This window comes from Marmota marmota, unplaced genomic scaffold, assembly GCF_001458135.2.
Source record: "Marmota marmota marmota unplaced genomic scaffold, marMar, whole genome shotgun sequence".
In the NCBI taxonomy this organism is placed as follows: domain Eukaryota; kingdom Metazoa; phylum Chordata; class Mammalia; order Rodentia; family Sciuridae; genus Marmota; species Marmota marmota.
In genome coordinates this window covers 1,326,718-1,345,810 of record NW_026000051.1, presented here as the reverse complement: position 1 = coordinate 1,345,810, position 19,093 = coordinate 1,326,718, and the positions used below count along the sequence as shown (strand labels likewise).

General features: G+C 53.6%; 2 protein-coding genes across 8 annotated transcripts in view; one reads left to right on the top strand and one right to left on the bottom strand.

The window, feature by feature from the left end:
* Positions 1 to 14,947, top strand: part of Pomt1 (protein O-mannosyltransferase 1) — a 17,321-nt gene extending 2,374 nt beyond the window's left edge. For 3 of the 6 annotated variants that reach the window (XM_048812870.1, XM_048812868.1, XM_048812869.1), the window contains 16 exons: positions 670 to 816; positions 1,923 to 2,034; positions 2,364 to 2,429; positions 2,518 to 2,611; positions 2,864 to 3,019; positions 3,891 to 4,021; positions 4,362 to 4,457; positions 6,230 to 6,322; positions 7,982 to 8,078; positions 9,843 to 9,935; positions 10,183 to 10,303; positions 10,682 to 10,795; positions 11,327 to 11,463; positions 12,681 to 12,807; positions 13,658 to 13,835; positions 14,162 to 14,947. In XM_048812870.1, coding sequence (XP_048668827.1) covers positions 670 to 816; positions 1,923 to 2,034; positions 2,364 to 2,429; positions 2,518 to 2,611; positions 2,864 to 3,019; positions 3,891 to 4,021; positions 4,362 to 4,457; positions 6,230 to 6,322; positions 7,982 to 8,078; positions 9,843 to 9,935; positions 10,183 to 10,303; positions 10,682 to 10,795; positions 11,327 to 11,463; positions 12,681 to 12,807; positions 13,658 to 13,835; positions 14,162 to 14,336 — 1,937 coding nt within the window. In that variant the 3' untranslated portion in view covers positions 14,337 to 14,947. The remainder of the gene's footprint in view (positions 1 to 669; positions 817 to 1,922; positions 2,035 to 2,363; positions 2,430 to 2,517; positions 2,612 to 2,863; positions 3,020 to 3,890; positions 4,022 to 4,361; positions 4,458 to 6,229; positions 6,323 to 7,981; positions 8,079 to 9,842; positions 9,936 to 10,182; positions 10,304 to 10,681; positions 10,796 to 11,326; positions 11,464 to 12,680; positions 12,808 to 13,657; positions 13,836 to 14,161) is intronic. The other 3 variants (XM_015497412.2, XM_015497414.2, XM_048812871.1) reach the window with 2 other exon arrangements.
* Uck1 (uridine-cytidine kinase 1) lies at positions 14,945 to 18,509 on the bottom strand. 2 transcript variants are annotated; one of them, XM_048812872.1, is made up of 6 exons: positions 18,304 to 18,509; positions 17,428 to 17,524; positions 17,085 to 17,227; positions 16,900 to 16,994; positions 16,690 to 16,738; positions 14,945 to 16,280 (listed from the first exon to the last, which is right to left on the bottom strand). In XM_048812872.1, exons 1-6 carry the CDS (start codon positions 18,473 to 18,475, stop codon positions 16,246 to 16,248), a joined length of 591 nt encoding a protein of 196 aa, XP_048668829.1. In that variant the 5' UTR covers positions 18,476 to 18,509; the 3' UTR covers positions 14,945 to 16,245. The 2 variants fall into 2 exon arrangements, with proteins under 2 accessions (XP_048668829.1, XP_015352901.1); XM_015497415.2 differs by having other exon boundaries at positions 14,945 to 16,303; positions 18,304 to 18,502.
* Between the last annotated feature and the right edge of the window lie 584 nt (positions 18,510 to 19,093).

Below are 19,093 nucleotides of genomic sequence, written 5' to 3'. Positions count from 1 at the left end.
AAAAAAAAAAAAAAAAAAAAAAAAAAAGCTTTGATTTTGCTTCTTAATGTGTGCATAATAGGAAGGGGAAATAATGGTTTTCATAGGAATTAACAATTGCCCTTTATTCATCTGAGTTCAGGGTATGTATTATTTTCATACAGGTGAAAAACTTTTGATAAGTCTGATAAAAGTTTAGTGTTTTTTTTTTTTTTTACTGTAATTATTTCATTCCTAGTTTTTGGTACATGTATCCTGTGGCATAATTTTGTAGGCTGACTGCCACAATAGTTTTGGAACTAGATGGGGTACATATAAATGAACATTAACTTCAGAATCTTTAGTCTGCATTCTGTGCTTAGTGAGAACTGCTTCCTAGACTGCATAAAGCTCATTTCAGAGCAATTGGGCCTATTGGTGATATCTGTATACCTAGCTACTTGGGAGGCTGAGGCAGGAGGATTGATTGAGGACAAGAAGCCAAGGCCAGCTTGGGTAACATAGCAAAACCCTGTCTCTAAACAACAAAACAAAAATTCAAAGCTAGTTTCAAAGTCTTTACCCATAGTCTGCACACTCAGATGTTAATGTCATCCCCATTTTATGAACTTACATCTTAGAATCTGACCTGCAGTAGGTGCAGATGGCATGCCCACGGTTCTCAGCTCCTCTCTGTTGTTCCCTTTCCAGAATACACCAGCAATGTGCCTGTGTGGTCCTTGCGCCTGCTGCCGGCACTTGCTGGGGCACTCTCCATCCCCATGGCCTACCAGATAGTGACTGAGCTCCACTTTTCTCACTCTGCTGCCATGGGAGCTGCCCTGTTGATGCTTATGGGTAAGCCCCGGGCCCTGCCTGCTTCTGGTGCCACGAAGGGAAGAACCAAGTGCTGGCTATGCTGACGTTTCAGCAGGCGGTGAGGGGAGCTCAGGTGCTTCCTGGCATCCCACACTAAGAAGCACATCCAGCTCATGTGTTTTGATTCTAACACCCGACCCCAGGCTGTCCCTTGGCTGTGGGAGTGCTGGACTGTGTGATCGACCCTTGTCAGTAGTGGAGGTGTGGCTGTATGAAGAGAGGCCTGCCAGACACTGCTCCAAGGCACCTGTGTCTTCACCTGGTTGTTACTGATAATCCTTCTCTATCCCCTCTCAGGCTTTGGCCAGTTAAGATGGACTCATGAGCTAGTTTATCCTCTTTCAGCTTTGTTTATGAACAGATGGAATTAAATCAGCTAGACTGGTTTAGTTAGAAAAATTAGACTAAGAATTAAAGAGATACCAGTGTGGGTGATGACTCTCTCTGAGTCCTGTGCCTATATAATGTTTTTATGTTCACGGCAGCTCTGCAAAGCTGGTATTCTGCAAATAAGAAAAAGGCTCAGAGAAGTTAAGTGACTTGTCTACTCATAAGGTGTCAGTAGATGTGATTCAGACTCTTATTCTTACCTGCCTCCGTGGCTCTGGGGCATGTCCTCTGCTAGCCACCCCACTTCTAAACTTTCCACCTTCAGATTTTGTGGCACTGTGGCAGGTTGTCTTTGTGTTAGTGAAGTACAGCCAGCATCTGTATATTAGTGTTCTGCATCTGCAGACTCAACCAACTACGGATCAGAAATTAATAAAAAAATTACACCTGTACCAAACATGTGTATTTATTTTTTCTAAACAAGACAGTAGAATGACTATTTACATATTATTTACATTGTGTCAGGTGTCTTAAGTGATCTACAGATGATTTCCAGGGAGGATGTGTAGGTGTATGCAAGTACTGTGCCTTTCTTGTAAGGGACATGAGCATCTGTACCCAAGGATTCCTTGGGGGCCGTCCTGGAGCCAGTTCCCCTGGGGGCAGAGTGCGTCCTCTGTCTCCAATGTGAATGTGCTTGTCTCAGCATTTGCACAGGCCACCTTAATACTCACATGATTTCCTGTCTGTAACAGAGAACGCCCTGATCACTCAGTCCAGGCTTATGCTTTTGGAGTCGTTGTTAATATTTTTTAATTTATTGGCTGTGTTATCCTACCTGAAGTTCTTCAACTCCCAAAAACACAGGTATGGAAAGTGGGGCTGTTTTTCCTAATTTATCAGAAAAAAGATTCTAGATGTTCTCTAAGACCTTTTATTTTGAATACTTTTCAATCATCTAATATTTTGGGGGGTTGGCCATTGGCACATGACTTCATAAATATATCCTCATTTTTCTTTAACTTGCTGGAAAATTTTCCTTGGGAAAAAAAAAAACATTCTGTTGGGACTATAACTCTGGGAGATTGTGTGTGATAGAACCAGCCAACCCAGATTCTTCTCAGAGAAGTGTGTGCCTTCTCTGGCCTCTGTTCTGTAGTGGGTGACCTGTCCCTGTCCTTCTGTTTCTTTATCAGCCCTTTCTCTCTGCAATGGTGGTTCTGGCTGGTGCTAACCGGGGTCGCTTGTGCCTGCGCCGTTGGGTGAGTGAGCGCCCCCTGCCTTGGGCAGGGCTCTCCCCTCCTGTGTGGCCACGTCCCATCATGGCCTTATTCAGTTCTGTCTTTGCAGCATCAAATACATGGGTGTTTTCACCTACTTGCTTGTGCTTGGTGTCGCTGCCGTCCATGCCTGGCACCTGATTGGAGACCAGACCTTGTCAAATGTAAGTACTGACGTCAGTGCAGCATTAGGCCGGCCTGTGGGAATGACAGGTCCCAGGGAGTGTTGGGTGCAAAGACCTCAGTGCTCAAAGCTTCATGTGCAGACAAGCCAGGCAGCCTGGCCTTTTAGCTGTGAGGGCACCTGTGTGGGGGAGGGCGAGTTTCTCCTGGTGACTTTTTCTAAGCCTAGCGTCTGGACGTGGACATATCTTGCGGTGGAGTAGGAACTGACTTTTTCTTGCATCTTCTGGCAGGTCTGTGTGTTTTTTCACTTGCTTGCCAGAGTGGTGGCCTTATTGGGCATCCCAGTCATCCTGTACTTACTCTTCTTCTATGTCCACTTGATGCTGGTCTACCGCTCTGGGCCCCATGACCAGATCATGTCTAGTGCCTTCCAAGCCAGCTTGGAGGTAAGGGGGATGTATTAACATTGTCAAGTGAGCATTATAGGAATTCAGTCAAGAATGTATCAGCCACATCAGTAAAGGAATCCTGAATACAGTAATGCTATGGAATAAATGAAGAGGCTGACTCCCTTTAATTCTCTGAATGACTCTGGGCATTTTGAAATGCCTTACAGGATAGACTCGAGTCTGGCGTTCATTTATATTAACTGCAAATACAGTATAAATTGAGCGTCCCTACCCCAAAAATCTTGAAATCCAAAATGCTCCAAAATCCCTAACTTTCCAAGTGCCAGCGTGAATGCTTAACAATTTCAGATTTTGGAACATTTCTGATTTCAGATTAGGGATGATCACCTGTTAAGGTCTATTCAGATATTCCAAAATGCAAAAAAATCCAAAATCTGAAACACTGTTGTTCCAAGCATTTTGCATAAGAGATGCTCAGCCTGTAGGACGGACCAAGTGACATGGGTAGGAGTCAGTCTCTGAGCCCATTGGGCTGTCTCTTCGCCCCACTCTGAGTTTTCTCATCTCTCTCTCTCTGGGTGCTACTGAGGAATGAAGGCAGGACCTCGGGCTGCTGGGCAAGTGCTGTAACCCTGAGCCCCACTGCAGCCCAAGACGTCCCATAAGCTATGTCTCATAGGAATTTTATGGGAACTAAATGCGGGTACAAGTGGAAAACTTAGCCGAGTGCCTGATCCAGGGGCAGCACTCTCTCCAGGAGCTCTAATTGTAATTCTTAGTGAATAGCACACAACTGCACGAGTTAATTATAACCAACTAGATAACAGCAGTTCCCACTACCCCCGCCAGGGAGGCTGGTTTAGGATCTCACTCCCACACTCACCTTCCTCCATTTCCATTTGTCTAGGGAGGGCTGGCCCGCATTACCCAAGGCCAGCCACTGGAGGTGGCCTTCGGTTCCCAGGTCACTCTGAGGAGCGTCTTTGGCAAACCCCTGCCCTGCTGGCTCCACTCTCACCAGAGCACCTACCCCATGATGTAAGGAAAGTGAAGATCATGGACTGTTCTGTCTTCTCACAGTTCTGCCGACGTGGGCGGCTCTCACTCTCCAAGAGCAGAGGCGCTGTGCTCTGGAGCCACCCACGAGTGCTGTGGCATATGTGAAAGCCTAGAGCTGGGGGCATGGTACGGCACACTGGCTCCTCGTGTGTCCTCCAAGGATCTGTCTGACACTAGTGCTGCTCTCTCCGTATCCTCAGTCTCATTTTCCCCCACACCTCACTAGGTGGTATTTGCTGAAGTCTGTTTCCCTCTGTGGAACCTATGGGAGAACAGCCATGAGTCCTTGGCTGACCACTCTGTTGACTTTCTCACGCAGATATGAGAATGGCCGGGGCAGCTCCCACCAGCAGCAGGTGACCTGTTACCCCTTCAAGGATGTCAACAACTGGTGGATCGTGAAGGATCCTAGGAGGTGAGTACAGGCCCAGCACTCCACAGCAGAACTTAGCAGGCCTGGCTGGACCAGGTCCTTGGGCTCTAACTGGGTCCCCCCACCCAGCACCCTTCATTGAGCCTGGGAGGCTGGAATGCCCATGCAGGACCTCCCCTTAGGAGTGTCACAGGCATGACCCAAACTCCCCTCTTCCAGTGCCCTTCACCACCACTACCACTCCTCTCAGAAAAATAGAATCTTGCTGGGCATGGCTTCACATGCTATAATCAATCCCAGGACCAGGAGGCGAGGCGGGAGGATTGTAAGTTAAAGGCAGCCTCAGCAACTTAGTGAGGCCCCAAGCCACTTAGCGAGACTCTGTCTCAAAAAAAATGGCTAGAGATGTAGCTCGGTGGTTAAATGCCACTGGGTTCAATCCTCAGTGCCAAAAAAAAAAAAAGAAAGATGAAAGCAGCATCACCTTCCTCAGGCCTCTGCTCACTCCCCATGCCTAGGCTCTGGCCTCTGCCTGCAAATTAGATCTCAAACCTTCCAGGTCCCATTTCCACCACCTGCCTGTCTCCACTGCCTGCCCTGTCCGCTGGTGGCCAGTGATTCCTATTCCTATGTACCCCAGTGTTTCAGTCAGCTTTCTCCCTGCTGTGACTAAAAGACCAACCACAATAATCACAGAAGAGGAAAAGTTTATTTAGGAGCTCATTGTGTTCATAGATAGCAGGCTCCATTCCTCGGGACTCGAGGTGAGGCAGGACCTTATGGTGGGAGAGAGTGTGGCAGAGGGAAGCAGCTCACATGATGATCAAGGAGCAGAGAGAGACTCCACTTGCCAGATTCAAATATATACCCAGCACCACGCCCCCAGTGCCCACCCCCTCCGGCCACAGCCCACCTGCTTTCAGTCACCACTCAGTTAATCCTATCAGATGATTATTTCACTGATTGGGTAAAGGCTCTCATAACCCAGTGTGAGGGAACACCTCACATCCAACCATAACACCTGCTCCAGCATCAGCTGCCATGGAGGGGTCCTCATTACCAGGTAGTCTTCTGCTCAAAACCCCCCTGAGCTTCTGACGCCCCTAGAATTCATCTCCTGCATGAGGTGCTCCTGCCCCAGCCTCCGGTCTCCAGCCTTGCCTGCATGCTCAGCTCTCAGGCACCTCTGTGTCCAGAGCAGGGCACAGAGGTGGCTGAGAGCCCACCTGGCTGGACCTTCTTATTAGGAATGTGAAAGCCGGGTCCTTGGGAGACTTCCTGGTCACCCTGTACAGCCTCCGCACCCCCCTGCTGTCACCATCACCCCTGCCTCCTGGTCCACTGCATGCAGCTGCTGATGTGATCTGCATGTTCATTTGCTCCTTATCAGTTTTGCTCACTGCAGTGATGTGAGGGCAGCTGGCCACCACCTGGCTTGTCCAGCCACTTGTCAGCATGTGGCCCAGTGTCTGGCATTTAACCGGTTCTTACTTGGTGGTTATGAACAGAAGATCCTCGCTATTAGAAGGGAGTGTTGGCAGACGTAGTCACTGTTCAGCATTTGTCACTGTAGTATTTGCAGACAAGCATGACAGTGGCAGACAATCCCACATGGCCATTTGGAAAGTGACCTTAAGCTTTAGAAAGAGGTTAAGTGAAACCATGCCTTGGTTCCACACAGCACTGCCTCTGAGGTGTGGGTGGGTGGGCAGCTGCGGGTCCCACGGTATCTGCTGGCAGTCTAGAGCCCTGGCACCTCCTGGAGAGCTGTCGGTTTCAGGGTACCAAACCCAACAGCGCCACATCTTCCCCAGGCATCAGCTGGTGGTGAACAGCCCTCTGCGGCCTGTGCGGCACGGGGACGTGGTGCAGCTGGTGCACGGCATGACCACCCGCCTCCTCAACACGTGAGTACCTGCCCCCTCACCCTGGCGCACTTGTTGCTTTTGGATGTCCTCTGCTGCCACTGTCCAGCAGGACACAACTGCTGCCCAGCACTTGTATGTGCCTTAGGGGTCAGCAGGGGACCCAGGGACACAGCTGACGAAAGGGCTTTAAAGGAAACATCTGGTGCAGGTAAGGTGGCGGCCCGGTGCGTACCAGAGTGTGAGGCGCAGTCAGAGCCATGCCACAGAGGGTGTTCGGGTGCTTTCCACATAGACGGAGTTGGGGTGCTCCTCTGTAAAGCAGCACACGTTTAAAATGAGTTCCAGACAGACCTCCCCATGTCGCCAACCCAGCCAGGACCGAGTCCTCTTGCTGACCTGCCTTCTTTACAGTGGCCACTGCTCCTCCTGCTTAGGAGCCACTCTCCAGCTTCTCCCTCCCACCTCCTCTGGGTCATACTGCCAGCTGGCTGGTCCTCACCCTCGTGCCCTGTGCACCTTCATGTGCCAGGACCCCACTTCTTAGGTTGTCTCACCTTGTCCGGTGTAACTGACCCGGGTCCATGCCCTACCTCCAGCCTCCCCAGGAATGCCCACATCCCGCTTGGCTGCACAGGGGCCTCATGGTACCCGGCTCTGGCTTGGCTGCTCCTACAGAGCCCGGATCCTGTCAGGCGTCACCTTGACTCTTCTCTGTCCACTCCTCCTCACCCTACAGAGGGTTGTTTGCTTCTCCCCTGAACCCCACATCCAAGTCCAGACCTCCTGCCTCCCCTGGCCCCCGCCATGCTCAGGCCCAGGCCACCCCTTGAGAAGGTGTAGTGCACTGGCATTGCTCCTCTGCCCACAGCCCTCTGGCGACTTCCCATCACCCTCATTCTGTCCCGGTTGAGGCCCTTCGTGTCCTAACATGCATCACCCCATCGCCTGACCTCCCTCCGAGCATCGCACTTGGGGCTTTTGCCGCACCCCCTCTCTGCAGTGTGCTTGGACTCAGTCCCCAGGTCCCACCCAGGGCTTATTCCAGGCTGTTCACCACCAGGTCGCCTCATGGGAAGGCATCTCCGGGAGCCACCCCATCTGGTTCCCTCTTGGTGCTCACCTGCACTCCCTGTCCACAGTGTGGGGAGCTGTCTTCTAGAGGCCACAAGAGGTCTCCTGTTACCCCTGTGTCTACAGCACCTAGCAGGGCTGGCGCAGGGGTGACGGGTCACAGGCGAGTCAGGAGGACCTGGTGCTCCTGGCCAGTGCGGCTGGTCTCACGGCAGCCTGCCCCCCACCACTGCCCTACTTGGCCCTGGTCAGCTGGGGGCTGGCCAGCAGCTCTGCTGCCAAGCTCTGCATGGCAGTGCTGGGGGCTCTGGCTCTCAGACATGGAACCCCCAGGCCCGTGATGGCCTTGCCTTCCTCTGAGTCACGGTTCCCTGGTCCAAAAAGCGGGGTGGAGACACCACCCAGTTATATGTCACAGCTACCCTGGGAAGACCATCTGTGTGCTCCCTGAGAAGGGGCAGCCGTGGGGGTCCTATTCAGCATCTCACTGCCAGCTCCAGGGGCGTGTCCTCAGGCAGTAACCACTAGCAGGGACCCAGGTTGTCCTTTAAGCCAGCTGCCTCTTTCCCTTAAAGAAGAGTAGCTTGTAGGCAGTTTCTGCAGCTGCTCCATCTGCTTGGCTTCCAGGCATGATGTCGCGGCCCCACTGAGCCCCCATGCCCAGGAGGTCTCCTGCTACATCGACTACAACATCTCTATGCCCGCCCAGAACCTCTGGAGGCTGGTGAGTCCAGCGGAGTGCCGTGTTGGGCACTAGACCGTAGGGAGCCAGGGTGAATGGGGCGCACTTTCCAGTTCAGAATGCCCCGCTGTGATTTCAGGACATTCTGTTGCAACCGCAAAGTGGGGTCTTTGGTTTTATTCACAAAGAAGGTCATGAAGTTTTCGCTGGGAGTAGACACCTGCTCCTCTGTGGAGAGCCTCGAGCTCCTGGACCTGGCAGGATGCTTTGGGTCTGCCCCAGGCAGGGCTGCCTGCTCGTACGTCTCCCTGACCTGTCACTGTTCACCCGCACAACCTGGTCCTCACTTGGGACCTGAGCTCCGGCCACCCTGTGACCCAGGGGAAGTGCCTCTCAGCCTGACAGGTCCTGCTTCTCATGCTCCCATAGAGCAGCAGCCTGCAGCTGTCTCCCCCCCCAGCCACCATGCGGCTCCCCCAGGAAAGGCAGAGTGCAGGAGGAGTGCAGTTGCTGGGCCTCTTGCCCCTGAGTGCAGGGACCCGGATGCTCAGCACAGCGAAGTCCGGTCATCCACCATGAGAGTCAAGCTTGCTCTCCAGCTACCACTGGTGCCCACGGCCTCCTTTGGATCTCAATAGGGTGACCACACACCAGCCTTGGTGCCGCCCCTGGTGGCTCCCTCCACAACACCAGCGGTCTGCGGAGGCTGGCTGTGTACTTAGCCTGCTTCTGCCCTTCTGCCTTCTCTACTGCGCACACTTGTACCCTGCTCCCCCGCCTCCTCTGAGTGGGCCTTTGTGATGGGAGCTCTCCCAGCGGAAGTCCCACTCAGGGTTACCTGTTCCTGAGCGCTGTACCTCCCTCTCAGCCATCTTTTTGCCAGAGGTTCCATTGCTGGTCCTGCTCCTCCACCTCCCTTCTGGTGGCACCTTCAGCACCACATGCCCACATGTCAGCTGGAGTTGACAGGATGAGGAAGGAGGGTGTGCCCCAGGAGCAGCTGCCTGGCCCCAGAGTGACCAGCTGGATGTCTGGGCATTTGCTCCTGTTCAGCCTCGTGGGTTCCCTGGTTCTTGTCAATAAAATGGGGTTCTTATGAGGCCCCACTGCGTCAGGCTGTGACAGGACAAAGTACTCTTCATGTCCCAGAATGAGGAATCCCTCCCTGGGGACCATCTAAGCTTCATGTGAACCAACTTCATAGTCACCAGACAGGGACTAAGGATTGCCTGCCTCTGGCCACCACGCTCTACCCCCAGGTGACCATGCAGGGTGGAGAGGACAGAAACTCTTCAGTCTTTTCAGTCTCTGGGGGATCCTGTCTTGTGTGGCCTTTGGCAGGGACGGTGTGCCTTTCCATGGGCTGGACCAGAGTTGTGTCCGGGGCACTATCCAGGATAAGCCCCTCGCAGCCCCCTTGCTTGTGAGCTTTCCCCTTTGTTCAGAGCCATGTTAATGTCATTGCTTGGTGACTGGTCTTCATTTTTGCATTTAAGGAAATTTGAAAAAGAATGGAACAATTATCAAGATCCATTTTTGGTGCTGGGTTTGCTTTTTAAAAAAAAAAAAAATTCTTTTTGGTTGTAGATGGACATAATACCTTTATTTTCTCTATTTTTATGTGGTGCTGAGGATCGAACCCCGTGCTTCACATGTGCTAGGCAAGCACTGTACCACTGAGCCATAACCCCAATCCTGGTGTTGGGTTTTTTGCAGTGCTGGGGATCAAACCCAGACTCTTGTGCACACGCAACAGTACTCTACCTCTGAGCCATGCACCCAGCCTGACGGAGTCTGCTTTTGCAGGACATTGTGAACAGAAAGTCAGATAGAGACGTCTGGAAGACCATCTTGTCGGAGGTGCGCTTTGTGCACGTGAACACGTCTGCCATATTGAAGGTAGGAAGTGCCACTGGCTGGCTTGGCTATGGAAGCCTTGACTCTCATAGTCTGTTCCCTGAACTCCAGGCCAGAGCCTTCTACAGGAGGAGTACTAAAGTCACTGCCCTGTGTTATTGTACATCGAGGAAGGGAGGTTTTATAACTGCTCAGGGTAGAACCCTAGGGGGACGTCCGCAGTGGAGCCACCAGGTGGGCTGCCCGGACTGCCTTCAGGCGCGCCCTTTATCTTATTTGGTTTTGCCAGCTGAGTGGGGCACACCTCCCCGACTGGGGGTTCCGGCAGCTGGAGGTCGTAGGGGAGAAACTGTCGCGGGGTCACCATGGGAGCATGATGTGGAACGTGGAGGAGCACCGGTATGGCAAAAGTGAGTCCTCCTGCTGTCCCCTACGACTCCCACCATCTCTAACACTCAGCACCTGAGAAGACACTGACAGATGTGGGTTTGGCAGGAGCTGAGCCATCCCAGCCCTTTGTCCTGCCATGAGGACAACATAGGGCTTTTCCCAAGGGCCACAGGGAGAAGCTAGCGCACCCCCTGCAGGCAGAGAATTCTGAGTGGAGAAAGGCCCTTGTTAATTGGGATGCGGGGGGTGGGCAAACTCGGGATGGTGCAGCGCAATGAGGCGTCAGGTGGGCTGTTGGCAATGCAGGGAAGTGAGTTTTTTGCCAAGCTGGTGGCTTCCGTGTCAGCTCCCTGGCTTTACTCTGCTCCTATCTTTGGTGTCCTGTTGTGTTCTGTCAGGCCAGGAGCAAAGGGAGAGGGAGCTGGAACTGCACTCCCCTACTGAGGTCGACATCAGCAGGAACCTCAGCTTTATGGCCAAATTCTCGGAACTGCAGGTGACAGGAACTGCAGGTGACAGGTGGCGGGAGGGAGCTGGCTTCTGCTGTGTGCGCTGGGCTCTGCAGTTCCCAGCGTTCATCTTGGACCTGGGACCTCAGACTCAGAAGGCGTGTCTCCCCTCTCTCCAGTCTGAGTGATGTGTGGAACGCTGGGGCCCTGGGCCCTGGGCCCTTGCAGTCAGGAACAAGGAGGTCCAGACCAAGTGTGAAATTACAGCCTTGCTACAGCATCCTAAGGTCACCCATCAAGTCCAAAGGGGCCACTGTCAACTAGCAGAGGCCTAGAGGAGTAAGTCAGGAACTCAGAAGGCCTGGACCTGAACATGAGCCCAAGTGGGCACTGAGTCCAGGCCCCCAGTCACAGAGGATGTGCTGGGTTAGAGTTCAAGGCCCCTGACCAGGAGCACACTCATTCTGCCTGCCCTGCTGCTTCTGTTGCACAATCCAAATGAACTTAAGGTTGGATAGTTCACAGGCAAGGGGCACAGTTGACAAACACCTTTGACAAAACCTGTGTGACCTGGAGCACCTATCATCCTAACAGCTGAGACCCATGCTTTGTTGCAGTGGAGGATGCTGACGCTGCGCAGTGAGGACTCTGAGCACAGGTACAGCTCCACGCCGCTGCAGTGGGTCGCCCTGGACACCAGCATCGCCTACTGGCTGCACCCCACAACCAGTGTAAGAAGCGCTTGTGACAGCTGGCGGGGGCTTTGTCCCGTCCTTGGGAATTCCCTCTGGCATTAAGAGCAGCCAGCATGTCCTGGGTTTCTGCCAAGCCTGTTCTAGCAGCAGTCCAGGACTTGGTTTTCTCGGGACGCTGGGCAGCGTGGGCCAATACTCTATCAGATGCTGAGAGTAAGCCTCACGCTTACCCGTCTAAGAAAGCCTCAGCTTTGTTGCTGTTGTGGGAGAGCGCTGTCACCCTTTTCTTGACGGAAGTGGTTTGTAAGATGTCGTCCGCATAGCGCCTGGTAGGCAAGCTCACCAGGGCTCTGTTTATGTGCGTCTTGTCTTCACACCGGCTGCAGTGGGTGCTCAGGGAATACTCGCTGAACAGGCAGGTGGTAAAACGCTCCCTTCTCACTCAGTTGGAGGAGAGCAGCCCTTGTGAAAAGAAAGTACCAGGAGCAAGTCCCAGGGCTTACCCAGCATATGTGCAGAAGCGGGGACTACCTACCATTCCATGAACAGCTTTCTCGTTAAAAAATGAATCTTGCTGGACACCGTGGCACACACCTGTAATCCCAGTGATTTGGGGGTCTGAGGCAACAGAGTCACTAGTTTGTGGCCAGTCTCAGCAGCTTACTGATATCCTGTCTCAAAAAGAGAAAGAAAATCTCAGGGATGAGGGTGAATCTCAGTGTCATGCTTGGTATACACAAGGCTCTGGGTTCACCCCCCAGTGTGTCCCCTGCCCAAAAAGAGAAAAAAAAAAAACTCATTTACTCCTAGTTTTCAGTTTTAGTTTACAAAATCAAGAACCCTAGCATTTTCTAGAAGGATTCTCATTGAGAACAGGTCTCTCCAGGTTAGGGTGAGACTGGAGGATACCAGAATGAACCTGTGTGGTTTTTGTTTGGCTTTTGATGCTATGGGTTGAACCCAAGGCCTTGAACATGTTAGGCAAACATTCTACCACCAAGTCACATCCCGCCCTTTATTTTATTTTGAGATGGGGGGGGATCTCCAGAACATGCTACACTGGCCTTGAACTTGCAACCTTCCGATTTCAGCCTCCCGATTAGCTAGGATTCCAGGTGTGTGCCCTGCACTTGGCTGCCTCTGCTTTTTCGCCCTTCACTGTAGTATAGAGTAGGCATGTGGTTTTCTTTAGCACGGCAGTTTCCCACTGCACAGAGGGCAGGTGCCTGAGAGTGACTCCCATATGCTTTCAGGCTCAGATCCACCTGCTTGGAAACATCGTGATCTGGGCCTCTGCCAACCTCGCCACAGCGGCCTACACCCTGCTCTTCTTCTGGTACCTGCTCAGACGGCAAAGGAGTGTCTGTGACCTCCCTGAGGGTTGGTGCAGCTCCCCAGCTCCTTTTTCTGCCTCTTCCTTTTCACTGTGATGAGATTTCTCTCGCTTAAGTGACAGCCCAACTGTACCGGGAACCTACGCCCTAAGGCCTCTGTTTCCTCAGATAGGGAAATACTTTATTTTTGACTCCCTAGCTGGTGGCAGTTAGGTTTCCTGGTGTTGTTTCTGGCTTCTCCAGCAGAAAGGGTCATGGCCAGTAGTGCTCTCTGGCCTTCGCTTAAGTTGGCTGCATGTACCAAAAGTGGCTGGGAAAAGAGCAGCCGACAGGCGCATCTAGGGCTGATGGTTGTCTGAAGCTAACAGAAATGCACTTGAGACCATCTTGAAACAGAGAAGCGAAAACTACCAGTGTGGGGTGGGTGTCCCCAGGGCCTGGCCCAGGTCCCAAAGACTACTGGGAGCTGCATAGCACCTTTGCCCCACTCTCTCTCTGCTCATCTTTCAGTGCCTGGCCCTTCTCTCTGTTAACTTTCCATGTAACTCTGGGCTGGTGGACAAGTGCAGCCCCACCTCCATAAATCCCAGAAGAAATGCCCAGATGAGAGCAGGTGGCCCAGCTGGACCAGATCTGCCCTGTGCGGCCAGCCCAGGCTGCAGGGGCCCAGTGATTAACACACAGCAAGACCTGGCCTCCCACGGGGCTGGGCCATCACAAGACAGTGGTGGTTAGGTCCAGGCAGGAGGCTACAAATTCTCATGACTCTCCTGTCCACTCTTCCTCCTGAGAGTGGGAAGGTTGGGAGCGAGAGGTCAGGCACCGAGGTTGTAAGCCTGGGATTTAAGGGTGAGCCCATGGACACGACCGCTGCTCTGACATGTGCCCTCCTGCAGATGCCTGGCGGCAGTGGGCCTTAACCGGGGCCCTGTGTGTTGGCGGCTGGGCACTGAACTACCTGCCCTTCTTCCTGATGGAGAAGACACTCTTCCTCTACCACTACCTGCCTGCACTCACCTTCCAGATCCTTCTGCTCCCAGTTGTCCTGCAGCACGTCAGTGATCACCTGTGCAGGTTGGCAGCAGGGCTGGGGGACATGCAGGCTGCTTTCGGTGCAACATGGGCTGGGAGAGGCACAGCCAGCCAGGTGCAGTGGCCACGTCTGTAGTCACAGCTACTGAGGAGGGGGAGGCAGGAGGATGGCAAGTCCCAGGCCCTCTCTCAAAAGTAAAATGGTTGGATGTAGCTCAGTGGTAGAGTACCAAGGACCAAGGGGAAAAAAAGTCCACAGGCCTTGGCAGGTGACCATGTGGACTATGGATTCCAAGAGAATGGCCAAGCAGGGTCACTGTGGAGCAACAATCAGGGGTCCTCACAGTGCTTTGCACTGCTGCCCACAGGTCCCAAGTGCAGAGAAGCCTCTTCAGTGCCCTGGTCATAGCCTGGTATTCCACTGCATGTCACGTGTCAAACATGCTGCGCCCACTGACCTATGGGGACAGGTCACTCTCACCCAGTGAACTCCAGGCCCTTCGCTGGAAAGATAGCTGGGACATCCTGATCCGAAAACACTAGCAGAACAAGCACAGCAAGAATCGTCTGGGCTGGGGTAGGACAGGGTTTCTTATAACCATTTTTACCTTTGACAAGCAGAGGGCTGTCAGCCTGCAGCCTGGTGGGCTCACAAGGTCGCCCTGGAACTTAATTGCGGTTCCATTCTTAAAGCAATCCTCTGAAGAGCACATTATTTGGAGAGGTTTTATTTTTCTGAATAGTGAAGAACATGCTCCCTCCACGCCCTCCCATCCATGAGGCCCCTTAAGCTCAGACATGTGAGTTTCAGTGGCCAACACAGGAGCCACATGTGAAGGCAGGCCAGTGACCTGCGAGCCAGGACCTGCCCAAGAGGCCCTCAAGGTGTGGGCTTGGAGTTTGATTTGATGGGCTCACTCAACTGAGCAGGCTGTCCCTGTCCTCAGCAAGGCCCTGCAGGCCGTCCTGGACAGCCGTCTGGTGGTGTGGACATCTTTTTGAGGCCTACAGCAAATGCTGTTTAAAGACTGACTCCTCAGGTTGCTTTATAAAAACCCCTTCTGAGATTTTTAACAGTCGAGGTTGGGCCACCTGTACATTTCCCTGCCCTCCCTTTGCCTTCTTTTCTAATGGAAATAAAAGAGACGAACTGACATTTGTATCTGATATTATTTATTGAGTCTCCCTCTAAAGGAACACAAGCTTAACACAAATGTTAAGACTCAACAGAAAGCCCTGGCGCTGCACGCAGCTCAGGAACGTCGTGGCTGGTAACTACGAGTTGTGCTCAACAGGAAGAAAGGGAAAGAACCTGTGCCTAGCTTGTGGCAATGGCAAAGGACACTCTTTTCCAGAAACGGTGGTCACATGGGAGGGAAGACAAACTTGGACAACGGACAGGACCATTTGTGAGGCCCTGAGCTCTAGCCTTGCGTGAGGGAGCCACCTGAACACCTGCAGGCCAGCACATGCTGTGGCTGGAGGCTGCTGCCCTGGACACAGCTGAGCTATACCAGGGACAGCCCATCCAGAGAGCCCTGGTAAGGTGGAAGCACCCGGCCCTGTGGGACTGTGTGCAGACTCTGTTCCAGCCAGAGCAGACCCAACAGCCCACTGCCTACTGCCCCAGGATTCAGGAGCCATGCAGGCACCTGGGGTCTGGACCCCCTGCCCTCTGTGATGCTGGTTAGAGAGATGGTGGCTGATGCTAAGGTTCCTGCCTCTTCTCTGTCACTGAGGCACGGGCAAGAGGAAAGGAAATGCCTCGGAGGCTCCTTAGACCAGCACTCACCACACTGGACCACAGCCCAGTGGTGGGTCAGGAAAGGTTTCTAGGGCACCACTAGCCTTGGGGTATGGAACAGAATGAGGGAGAGGAAGCAATGGGCCCTGCTGGACAGTCCACCAGGGTGAATAGCGCCTCTTAAAGCCTGTTTCAGTGATGCGCGAGTAAACCAAGCCCTACTGGGAAATTCTCACCGGTCAGACACACCAGGCCCACAGTGCCCAGGCTGCTTCCTCAGGTTTCCCAATGCACACTGGCATTCCTCCCGGGGACAAGCACACAGGCTAACCATGAGCCAGGGCACTTCAGTGACCCCTACAGAAGTTAAAACCTCCCTAAACGAGAGGAAGCCCTGTCTCTACCTACCAAAGTGAGCTGCCCCCCAAGAGCACAGGAACCTTGGCCCTGACACCACCTTAGGACAAGCCAGGGAGAAGCACTGCTGCCTTTTAAGGGCAAGAGGTGCCCCATGCCCGTCCCGAAACTCGGGTCTGTGGGGATCCCTGCTGGCAGGCTGGGGGACAGCACGTGATGGCCCTCAGTCAGTGGGGTCTGCTGCTGGACTCCAGGTGCGACCGTCTGCCAGAGGCCAGCACCCTGGGGTGGTCTCCTGGTTCAGAGAAGGTCCTCTTGTAGCTCCGCCCGTTGGCTCCCCCTCGGTGCCGCTTACAGAGGTCGCCATTCAAGATGTCCTGGATGTGCTGCACAATCAGATTGATGGCAACTGCAGACAGACAGTGGGTGCTCAGCTGTCCTCCCTGCTGTGCCATAGGCCTGCACAGGACTGCTGCTGGTGTGGGGCCTCCCCTTCCCCAGTGGCCACACTCAGCCTGGAAGGAAGGCCACTAGCCAGGTCCTCACAAGCCACCACACATCTTAGCACACAGAAACCGCAAGACAGGATGTGAGACAATAAAACTCAGCAGCTCAGTTTGCTGCGGTAGCCTAGGCTGCTTGGAAGCCTGGTTAAAGCCCTGCCCTGTCTGTGCTGAACCCACGCCTCAGATAGACTCTGGTGGGCCTTGTGCACTTGGGAATCCTCAACAGCAGAGGTATGAGACAGCAGTCCTGAGTGGTGGCTCTGGGAGGACCTGGCCGGCAGTTTCTTACCCATATTGTCAACCCCTCGAGGGATGATGACGTCAGCATACTTCTTTGTCTGCAAGACACAAAGGGGTTCTCATAAGATTTCTCTTCCCCAGGACTGTGTAAGAGTGGGGGACCAAGGTGGGGTGCCCCAGGATGCTGGTGTTATCAGCAGGTGGGGAACAGGGCACAAGTGTGAGAGAAACGGGTTTTCAGACAGATGAAAGGCGGTACCGGAAGGCAGAACTCCTCGAAGGCGGGCTTGACGAAGGTGGTGTACTGGGTCAGGATCTGCTCCAGGTCCCTCCCGCGGTGCACATCCCGGAGAACTGCCGTGACAGGAAGGAGGCACCACGGTCAGCCCTCCCTCAGGACTCACAGCCACCGCAGCCAGGGCACAGAATCCCCAGATGCACTACCTCTCCGAGAGAGCCTGACGTCAGAGTCCGTGTCCACGAAGAGGCGCAGGTGGAACATGTCCCGAATCTCCTGGCTATAGAACACCAAGATGCCTTCGAACAGAACCACGTCTGCAGGATAGACCACAGTGGTTTCCGGCAACCTACCAGGCACAGAGGAAGCAATGGGCCCTGCTGGATAGTCCACCATAACACCAGGGAGAATGACTCTGGGGAGAGGATAGATGTAGGCAGTGATTCACAGAAATGTGGCAGGTCCTGCCATGGGGCAGTCTTTGTAGGAACCCAGAGGGGAAGCCCTAACCAGCTCTCTCTTTGGACCTCCTGTAAGCCACCTGCTTACCTTGAGTGGGTCACAAAATCGTAGGTTGGGACTTCGACAGTTTTGCCCTCCACGATGTTTTTCAGAGTCCTGTGCATCAAATCATTATCAAAAGCATCTGCAGAGATGAAGCAAAGGGCAAGACAACCCAGCTACCCTTGTGCCACAGACAGGAGGGCACCAGGGATACTGAGGACATTCAGACTAGAAGCTGCCCCTGCAGTTTCTATTTGTTAGTGACAGGGTCCACTGCAGTCTTACAGACCATACAGGACAAAATTGCCCAGGCTGCCTTCAGGCAGGGCACCACCCAAGCTGTCCCACCAGGAGGCTGCAGCACACTGGCCAGCAATGGAAACCAGGGAGTCAGGCCTCCCTCCTCTCTCTTGCTGGGAATAATCAGTGGGAATGCTGCTTTGCAGGCCTTCTTCCTCCATTTCGCTGGGCAGACTCTGTCCCAGAGATAGCAAGCACCTTCCAGATCCGGGAAGGGCTGCAGGGCCCTGGGCCCTAGATCACCCACTGCTTCCCACAGCTGGCTTCCCTGAGGACTTTGCCCCTGGGCAGGTGGGGAAGGGAAAGGCCACTCTATAGACAATGGGGTGTGAAAAGACCTTAGCAGCAGCAAGCTGGAGGAGGGAAGGCAATGGGATTTCAAATGGACTGAGCAGTGGTCCCCAAGGTCCCTCCTGCCCAGGTTTCCTGACTGGCTCCAACCAAACTCCTGCAGGGCACCCAGGCCCAGAGAGCTGGTCCAATCCTCCTGACTTGACCTGCAGGAACCCAGAGGGGAGGCCCTCTGCAGGACATGTGGGTAACTTCCCTGACCCCACTGGGGCTGCATCCCTGCACAACCCAGGCCCTGGCAGCCTGCCTGGGCAAGCTCTCTGGGTGTACCTGGGTGGTCGAAATTGTACTGTCCCTTCAAGGCCTTAGCCTTCTGCTCCGCGGTCAGGACCTTATAGAACCGGTCCTGGCTCAGGATGACCAGCTTGCGCTGCCGGTGGTCTACCTCATTCTGTCCCAGCAGCTCCATGATCTTCTCACACACCGTGGACTGGGGACACATAAACAGCACCCCCCGCTGGCACGGCGGGCGACTCTGCCCGCAGGGNGAGAGATAGACATTAAAGCCCAGTACTCTTAATATAAGACTGTTGAAGTTTATTTGCTGGATGTTTAAGATTAAGTTTTAAAATTAAAGTTAAATTAAAAGGGCCAAGAAAACCAATATTTGGCTCTTGCCCTTAAAAGGCAGCAGTGCTTCTCCCTCCCGAGGGAGGCGAGGCCGCGACAGACGGGCGGACGGCCCCAGGCGCCTGGTGCACCTCGGATGCAGGGGCTGGAGAAACCCGCGGACGCCGGGGCCGCACGGACGGGGACACCCCCGCACCTCCTGCGCCGGTGTGTGCGGTTCTGGACGGCTGTTGGGGACCCTGCCGGCACAGGCCGATTACACTGACCGCATTTTATGTATTTTATTTCCTATGGGTTTTTTTCTTAGTATTTTTATTGCAACATCATGTGACTTAGAGGACTGTTTACAAATGCAGTGCTCGGCCTTTGAGACAATTAAAAAAACTTTTAAGAACCAGAATTTTAGGGCTGGGCTGGGGCTCAGCGGTAGAAGGCTCGCCTAGCATGTGAGAGGCTCCGGGTTGATCCTCAGCACCACCTAAACATAAAT

Coding starts and splice junctions, on each gene's coding strand:
- Uck1 (XM_015497415.2), bottom strand. CDS start 18,475: ATGTGTCCCCAGTCCACGGTGTGTGAGAAGATCATGGAGCTGCTGGGA. Junction 16,995..17,084: donor CGTCAGGCTCTCTCGGAGAG/GTAGTGCATCTG, acceptor CTGTCACGGCAG/TTCTCCGGGATGTGCACCGC. Junction 16,739..16,899: donor TCGAGGAGTTCTGCCTTCCG/GTACCGCCTTTC, acceptor TGTGTCTTGCAG/ACAAAGAAGTATGCTGACGT.